This window comes from Fringilla coelebs (assembly GCF_963513975.1).
Source record: "Fringilla coelebs genome assembly, chromosome: 2".
NCBI classification, from domain to species: Eukaryota; Metazoa; Chordata; class Aves; order Passeriformes; family Fringillidae; genus Fringilla; species Fringilla coelebs.
This window is the reverse complement of record NC_140029.1, coordinates 9076513-9085872: the sequence shown is the minus strand read 5'-3', so window position 1 is coordinate 9085872 and position 9360 is coordinate 9076513. Positions and strand designations below refer to the sequence as shown.

At 36.7% G+C, this 9360-nt stretch overlaps 1 protein-coding gene across 4 annotated transcripts in view; it reads right to left on the bottom strand.

The window, feature by feature from the left end:
• Window positions 1–3852: 3852 nt before the first annotated feature.
• The window catches only part of RPGR (retinitis pigmentosa GTPase regulator), a 60659-nt gene continuing 55151 nt past the window's right edge, over window positions 3853–9360 (bottom strand). Inside the window, exons 14-17 of one of the 4 annotated variants that reach the window (XM_084201379.1) lie at window positions 8662–8901; window positions 8394–8433; window positions 7060–7148; window positions 3853–5927 (exon numbers count right to left, since the gene is read on the bottom strand). In XM_084201379.1, coding sequence (XP_084057505.1) covers window positions 5706–5927; window positions 7060–7148; window positions 8394–8433; window positions 8662–8901 — 591 coding nt within the window. In that variant the 3' untranslated portion in view covers window positions 3853–5705. Of the gene's footprint in view, window positions 5928–6463; window positions 6601–7059; window positions 7149–7953; window positions 8110–8393; window positions 8434–8661; window positions 8902–9360 lie in introns of those variants that run through there. The other 3 variants (XM_084201380.1, XM_084201381.1, XM_084201382.1) reach the window with 3 other exon arrangements.

The window sequence follows — 9360 nt, the reverse complement described above, 5'->3', positions numbered from 1 at the left end:
AGTGGTGAGAGCACTGGGCATGGAAGGAGGAGGTCACGCTGGCAGATGATCTCCGGGCGGTGCCACATGTGACAGGGAAACACAAGAAGTTTCAACTGTGTTTCCAGGGGAAGCCCATGGTGCAAGAGAGACTCCGTTCTCCTTGATGATTTGAGAATTGATTATCTAAAGGGTGGTATTAGATCGAAAGTGGATGATCTGAAGGGTGGATGTATGGGAAATTTGGTGGGGGGGGGGAGGAGGAGGAATGAGACATGTAAGGTTTTCATTCCAAATTGTGTGTGTTTCTCTTTATGTATAGCTATAGGTTAATAAAGTTTTCCCTTTTTTATTCCTAAGCTGGAACCTGCTTTGCTCTATTCCTGATCATATCTCACCGCAGACACCAGGGAGGAAGCATTTTCATGGGGGCACTGGCATTGCGCCAGGCTCAAGCCATGACACTGTATAAAATAAGTTAAGAATTTAAAAGTTATAATAGAAGCATATGTGCATACATGTGGTAATAACCTATTGGGTAAAAATACCCACAGTGCAGTAGAAGTGAGTAAAGGTGATAGGTTAGAAAAGCAAAATAAACCTTGTAGTGACTGTCCATTGGATTAGAAAATTCTGTATTGTCTTGTAACAAATAATTTGTGACTGCTCTTGAGCTATGGCCAGATACTTGCTCCTTTAAAATCTCACTGAGACCGATGTTTATCTGAGCAATAAATCATTCTTAGCTTGAAAATTGTCCCATCCCTTCATTACTGTGATAATGACACAGAAACTCTGAAAGAATCTGGGAGAGGGAGGCTGAAATGGAAGCAAAGATTGGGGTTGACCTGTGGAGATAGCAGGCAGGAAGAACAGATCTTCCATAGGTGCTGTGGTGAAGGCATGAAGAGGAAAAAGGCAAAACTATTCAGAGGAAGACATGGGCAGAAAGAGGGAGGTGGGTGAGTGTCACGTAGGGTGCTCTCTGAGGAATGATTGACAAAATTCCTCACATGCTGTGTCACTGCTGTCAGCTCATGAGAGGAACCCCAGTGCTAGCCCATGGAACCCAGTGCTAGCCAAGAAACACCACTGCTAGCCCAAGATCATCCCTTCATGCAGAGCTGGTTCTTCACTCAGTGCAGTTTTCACAAGGCATCTCCCCTGCCCATGGGCATGCATGTCAAAGGCACTACGCTCACTTTGCATTTTAAGTGGCATATTCATGTTTGTTTATAGGAAACTGCTCTTCCTAAAATGACAGACAGAAAAGAAACACTAGAGGCCAGCCTAGGAGAGGACAGCATTGGCTAAAAATGTCAGGAAGATGTACACCAATGGAAATTCTTGTTCTGGGAGCTTAAAATAACAGATGATGACCACACAGTTTCTTCAGTTATATCGTAATAACTTTCTTTCCTAGGTCACACCTAAACCTCAATAGCACACTCCTTATCAAAAATATAAAAGAAATTACTGCCCTGACTGTAAAAATAGCATATTTTAGGGAAGTGAAATGTTCTTCAAGGCAGCAGTCTCTGGCTGTGTCCCATCCCTGAGCACTTTCCTGCTCCCTATACCAGTGATCTGAAGAAATCTCCTTGGCTCTTCCCAATTAAAGGTGGCCTCCTAAAAATGGCACAAAGGAGATGGCAAGAGTAACTTACCCTCAATTTTTCCACTGCCAAAACCCTTGCTGTGGAAAATTTCAATATGAAGGTCTGGGTCAGGCACACAGAAAGCACATACATGGAGTACACATGTATTCAGTCTTGGAGAATACCAGTTTTCTTTTTCTATTCCATCTGGAATAGTGTCTTGTGTCTTAGGCAGCCAGCAAAACAGAAAAGTTTTGGGGAAAGACAGTATTGCATTCCCAGTTAGACATTGACTGATGCATCAGTATGTGGGAAATCAACATGGTAAATGGTTAATCATGGTCTTGTGTAATAGATGTGCTGAAGAACAAAATCCCTGTATTTTTTATTTTCTTGATTCTGTTAACATCCCTTAAAATTCTAACTTAATATTTCTTCAGTTTTTGATGAGTGTAATTGGAAACAGCTGTGTCTAAACTGTTTTGACATTCAATGAGAATGGACTCAAAAATAAAAGGCTTCTTTGTGTACAAATCAAAGAACTACAGTTCAGCCAGATTTAGATTTTGCAAGGCTTTTGCTAGGTCATTACAATCTGGTCCTGAAAAAGAAAGTGGTAATTACATAGCATGAATAAAATGTAATTCCAGAACAGTCTTGAAAGGCAGATAGGTGTGAACTTTAGAGCTCATCACTATGAGATACTGAGCAAAGTAGACTTACTACCAAAGCATTAATATCTCCAATTTCCAATTCTCACCACTGATGGTAGTCTCATTACACTTAATCAGAACATTATTTAGGTCCTTAAAGGAATTTAGACATAACAGAGTGTGCAAATGTTGTAAACTCCCCTAAGTAGTGAGTGGTATAAACAATAAAGCTCCTAAAAGCACTGTGAGGGAATTTAGAGATAGTATATTTATATTTATGGTTATGTTTAGATTGCTATTCCTATTTTAAAGAGCTAAAGTAGTTTGGGTACATGAGTGTGTTTTAAGTGAACCCATACTTAGTCTCTCCATAATCATCAAGATTAGCTTCTGTATTCTTGATTATCAGGACTTACAGTGGTTTACCATCATGAGAGGAATACAGTTTACTTCAACTAACCTAATGTCAAAACATGACACAAAATATTCCTCAAGGACAAAACTGGATGTATTTTGCATATTGTACAAGTAAGATGTGGAATAAAAAGGAAAAAATTGCACAAAGTTGATTATGATTATTAACTTTGGGTATATAAAATAGTGTCTAAATAAGCTTTCTTTCATGTTCTCTCCTTTTTTAATTTCAATTACCACAAACTTGCATAGGAACAGCAGCTGCATAAATGAATCCTGTGCTTCTGGAAATCAGTAAACTTGGATATGTAAATAAATGGAAGTTTCAGGAGGTCAGGCACACATTTGATCATCCATGTGCACACACACACGTGCACACATATATCTGTATATCTGTCTCTGTCTATAAATATACACATATATGTCTCAGTGCACATACATGTATATCTGTGTATGCAAGGTGCACTAATACCACTTCAATTTAAATCAAACACGTATGTCTGATTTACATTTAGTTATCAGAACTTGACCACTGTCCCTCTATGTATACTTAGAAATAAATGAGTAACTGTATTTTTTAATCTTTATATTTTTACAAAGACACACAGTTTCAAACTTTCAAAATGCACTGTATAAATACACTGAGGTAGCAGAGTACTTTAATGCCAAAAGCAATATGCCAGAAAACATAAAGTTTTCTGAGAATTTGGAAACAGAAAATTTGATACAGAATGAGTATCTTTGACTTCTTTCAGGGGCCAGGAGAAGGAGAATTTCTGGCTCCAGGGGTTGGTTACATCTTGGAAGAGCACAAATTCCACCTAGTGATAGGTTTAGTGGTGAAATTTTAGAAACCAAATAATTCTAAAGCTCAATCTCGCTTGTATGGCAGGACTATAAAAATGAGAAATAAAGACTTGACTCAATTTTTGGAAAAGTAAGAAGAAAACAGAGAAAGATGTACTAGAAATGTTTATAGAATGTTTTGCTACTCATCTGTTTATGAAAACAATTCAGTAATAAAAAATCTTCACATTTTTATCATAAATATTGTGAACTTATTAAAAAACCCTATAAGTTAATACACATGCACATGTAAATTGTTTTATTTGTTAAATCTTTTTTATTAAAAATTAAGACATGTAGAAAAGACATTGGAGTGCGTTCATATGTTCCTGCTTCTTGTTGAGCAAAGTATGTGGACAAGATAAATGTACCAGTCCCTGAAACTGCTCAGACATACAGCAGTGTACAGTCCATTACATAAACTTCTGTAGTGTTAGATTTGAGGGTAATTCCCATTTTAAAGTAATATTTCTCACTAAATTAGTTCACCTTTAAAAAAGAAATTGCTCTTACAGTAACAATTTCTGTGACTAATCTCCCCTTAAAAATTAATTAAAGCTTATTTAAATTCATGAGGGCGCCATTTACTTTATTTCTCCTTTTCCACTTTACTCTTCTCAACCATATCCAAGGAGAACAGAAACCACATGTGCATTCAGAAAAATAAGAAAATACGTTAATATAATGGAGAAAAAAAAAAACCCTCATGTAAGGCTCACTGCAGTACCCCAGAGTAGCCCAAAGGAAAATAAAAGACACCAAAGGATCCTAATTAACTCTGGCAAAAGATGACCCAATCATCCAGGTTTTTAGTATGATGATTGTAGTAGCACAGAGGAAGCACCGTGGAAGAATCTGGGCACCTGCCATAACTATAAGGACAAAGCATGCAGGTGAACCAACTCCTAGGATGAAATCAATTCTGGACACTTCTGACCTATTATATAAAATTTAAGCTAGAAAAAATTGAAGGAAGAACTGGAAAGCAACCAGCCCAATTGTCCCACCTTTTGCCAGTTCACTGTGTGGTCAGGGCTCAATCACTTTGGGGTCACTGACCACCAGGACCAGCAAAGGGACTTCCAGGACAGAAGGATGTGTGTAAATGGAAGGGAAAATTTATTATTGATTTCAGGGAAATTATTTATTGTGTGTATGTTTATTCTGGGAAAATCAATGTATGAAAAATACAGTATCTAAACAGGAGCTTTTTCTGTACTCAGCCTGCACAATATTTTGGAGGAGATATCCCCTTGAGCATCTGGCTGAATAAAGAATTCCTGCTTCTTAATGCTACAGTGGTGTTAAGCAGTTTTTATTTGTACTGATTTTTGGCTCCTCCTGCTAAGTGTCCATCTGAAGAAAAGCCAGTCTGCCTGAGAAAAACATGAATATTTACCCCATAATGATCAGTCTGTCATACTGATGCCACAGTACCTCTGGTTACATTATTTTCCTGTGAGAAAATCTTCACTGTGTATGTTTAGAGAATACAGGATTAGAATCCAAGTGAAACAAGAGTGAGGGAGTCCAGTTTTCACTGGGCCTGATTCAGTAGGAGAGAGGCCATCAGCTTATGCCAATTTCAGCAGGAGCAAAGGTTTTCAGCACCTCTCAGAAATAAAAGCTTTCTCCCTGTCCCAGTTTGGCAGGATACTTCCATCCTTACACTGTTTCCACTGGGACTGCTGCCATGAGTGAAATTAGGCACATGCTCAAGTAACCTCTTCCATAATGGCCTACAAGTCAACTTGAAAGTTTTGCTGCTATTTTTTCTATGCCAAAACAGAAAGAAATATGTATATTTCTGAGCACCTTAAATATTCTTAACTAGGTTGTTAAACCAAGTAATGTATCAAATATTACAATCTTGGAAGAGTGTCATGCTGAAAGTGGTACACTGTAGCCTGAAACAGAAGAAAATTATTTAGCAAAAACAATAAAATGCCTGTATTCAACTTTTCACATAAAACCCCCCCATATTTTGCTTTAGAACATCAACAGGTAAGGCCATAGAACTCCAGCAAGGTGCTGATAAGCATATAATTTTGAACTATTAAAATTACCAATAAATACCAAGAAAATCATCTGCCTATTTAAAATTACAGCAATCCAATCAATAAAAAAAAGCAGCCATCAACATCTTGAGTCATACTGTTTTCAAGTAAAAATTGCACTGTATGCTTTAAGACTGTCACATTCTCATATAACAGTGCTACAGCAATATACATGTATTAACTTTCATCCTTCTGTCCTGGTTAGCCACAGTTTCACTGGAATTCTCCAGTGTATGATTCTGATTTTCATCCTTACTGCCTTCCCCAGTTAAATCTTCCTTTTCCTTTTCTTCACTCTGCAATGGCTTTTCAGAGCTGTCTTCCTTTCTGCTACATACATTCTTCTGGCTCGTCAGTGGCTTTCGCTTAAAGAGGGAAAACTGGATTGAAAAAAACAGGTAAATGATATGGCTGAAACAGCTAGCAGTGAAATTCAAGATAAAAAACCACAAACCCCCGTGTATAAACCGAAGTTAAATGAGGTTGGCAGATTTCTCCGTGGTAAAATAATTCTTTTTTTAAAACAAAATCACTAAAAAATGTTGAGAAACATTTGTAATATTTAAAATGTGTTAAAATAGCACATGGGAATCAGAAAAGTTTAAGTGATTACATTTAGTCAAATTACATATTGTACAGTTTGTACAAAATGCTGTAAGTGGTGCATTTATTTGGGTTTCTTTCAAAGAAGAGCCTGAAGCAAGGACCAGACATGAAGCCCCAGAACAGAAAGTGCTTACTATGCCTGCTGATAAACGTGTGTACTGCCATAAATGACAGTGCTTGTCAAATTACATATTGTACAGTTTGTATAAAATGCTATAAGTGGTGCATTTATTTGGGTTTCTTTCAAATAAGAGCCTGAGGCAAGGTCCAAACATGAAGCCCCAGAACAGAAAGTGCTTACTATGCCTGCTGATAAACGTGTGTACTGCCATAAATGACAGAGCTTGTGCTCACTGAGACCACACTGGTGTCAAGTTAACTACTGCTTAGGGCCTTTGGTCAACAGGAAACTCAGCAGCCTCTGCAGGAGCCTCTGGATGCTACAACCTGGAAGAAATTCTGTATCAGGTACTCCTCAACATGCTCATGCACCTATATAGAGAGATATATTTGATGACAAAATCAGTGTATGCTGCAAATAGATGCAGGGTCAATGAGCTCAGCTGCTGCTTTCAGAGACAAATAGGGGGGGAAACCTTTTTAGATAATGTCCCATAGAAATCAAGTCCTAAGTTTTCACATCACCAGTTCATGATGTGATGAACAATCTCTCTCAGGGACATGCCATCCATTAAGAGGTTATAATGGGCTTTAACTCATTTCTATTATTTGGACAATTTAAAGTTATTTTATAAAAAAAAAAAATCAAGTCTTAAACAGAAGGAACAGGTTGCTCAGCAATTTAATTATCTGTGTAGATCATATAAGTTGAGGTATTTGCTTTGGTAACTGCCCACTGGCTTCTTGGTCACTGGCAAAACTAGAAAGAAACATCCGGCCACAAACCTTTTTTCTCCCCACAATTCCTCCAGTTTTTTGGTCATCAGTGTTCTCTGAAGAATTGTTCACAGTGTGATTGTCAGTGCTTTCCTTCTCTACGATAATATAAATGTTTAGGTTAACTTTCTTCTGATTCATGCAAATCAGAAAAATATCACAGAAAACCAGAAAAAATTTACTCTTCAGATTATTTTTTAAGTAGAGGTTACTAAGTAAAACTGAAAAAACAATCAGAATATTCAGTAAAACTTGATGCTCAGCTTGAAAAGACTTTTTATTTTTTAATCTCTCCATATAATGTCCTGATATTACTGTCCAGATGCTCAATTTTTAGGAACAGGACACTTACAGCAGTGACAAAATATAAAAGATTTTTACTTGACGGTTTCCTCTTGCTGACAGGAGACAATGCCTTGCACACTTATTTGCAAGTATATTCTAATTTGGCAAAGCTGATTTTAGGACATGAGTTACGGTTCAGCATGAATTTTATTCCATAGAAACAATTCTGGGAAAGGAAAAACTTTCCATCTCAGTTGATGTTCCTATGTTTAAATTTTCCTATACTCCCTCTATGAATCATATACATTTCAAACTTAATACCAAAACTTCCAGATCCCTGAATAATGGAAAAATATTTAAGCATCCCTCCTGTACAAGCTATTTCCATTATAATATTGAAAATAAATGGCATAGCTTCTTCATTATTAAGGCTGTGGTCTGTTTTATACCACACTTGTTATTTTCTTTCAAGAACACCATTCTAGATTATTCCAAATTTCTAAAATAAAAGAAGTTCTATACATATAGGGCACCCAATTTCATGTTCCCCAAATTTTCTAAAGGAATACTGAGTTCCCATAAACTGCCATAAAAACTGCAAGGAGTCTCTAGACTTACATCTTCAGCATCCTGAACAGTGTTCAGCAACTATCACATTTCATCTAAAATAACCTCTCTGTGTATAGAATGAAGAAATGCTGGCTGGAAAAGATGGGGAAGAATTCTGAGCAGGTTCTTGATTGAAGCGAGGCACAGGGCACCTAAAGAAGTTGCCTGAGGGATAATAAAATTACCATGACTTTGGCACTGCACAGGATTCAGTCCTGCTAAGAGAAAGTCCTCATGGACTTCCTGCAACATGGGACTGGGAAAAGTACTTATTTCTTTTAAATCATTAGCAATTAATAAAAGGGGTTTGCCCCTCAAATTTCATTACCTCTCAAGAATTGCTCTACCAACTATGAACAAGAACTGTGTTGTCCAGTATTTTTATAATATTGTTTAGAAAACTTTTATCTGTCTTTAGAATGTACAGTTCTTGGGAATTGTATTCTTACCCTGCTGAATGATGGTCTCTTTCTGAGTAGTCTCCTCTGTCTATAGACAAAAAAAAAAAACAAAACAAAACAAAAAAAGTCTTTCAAAATTGTTAAAAAAAAAAAAAAGTTTAACTATTGACACCTATATGTGTTTCTTCCTCTACCAAAACCACCCCAAACAAGAACTTTGCATTTACAGGATAGGTACACATGTATCAAACTAAAGTTAGTTACAGAACCAAATTCTTTCAGAGACCAGTAACTTAAGAGGAGTAAAGGCCTTTACCTCTCCAGTTTCCACTGTGCTGCTACTACTGCTTGTCTCTCCCTCAGGTGATTTACGATCCTTTTCTTTTTCATTTTTTTCCTCTTTTTCCTCTTTTTTCTTTGTTCCTTCTTTTGTTTCATCTCCTTCTGTTTCTTCTTTTCCTTCTACTTCTTCTATTTCTTCTACTTCTTCAACTTCTTCTATTTCTTCTTCTTCCTCCTCATCATCTATTTCTTCATCTCCATACAAGTTTTGTTCCTTGAACAAAATTGCCAAAACATAATTTTGAAACTCAAGGTGTACAATGATCATGATCCTCATCCCACACCAGTTCATCACACATCAGAATTTGACTAAGAACAAGAAAACTCAAAAGGGAATGTTCTAAGGAGATAGAGTAAGAACAGACATAGGAGACTTCAATCAAAGTTTGCTAATTTTAATCTGTTTTTAAAAAACTGACCTCCAGGGAATATTAGGAATGCAGCTGACTTATGTTTTTCCAACATGTGCCTCCTTAAAGAAAAAGCAACGACAATAACTTCTTTTTGGAAAGAAAATATTTCTTTTTTAAATGAGCATAATTGACACAAGCAGTAGTAATTCCAACATCCAAAACCAAAAAAAAAATGTTTCTCAAGAAAATTAATGAAGAAATGCCAGATACAAAGCCTTGATTCATGTGATTCAGTACAGACATTGTAATTTGAATTTAAA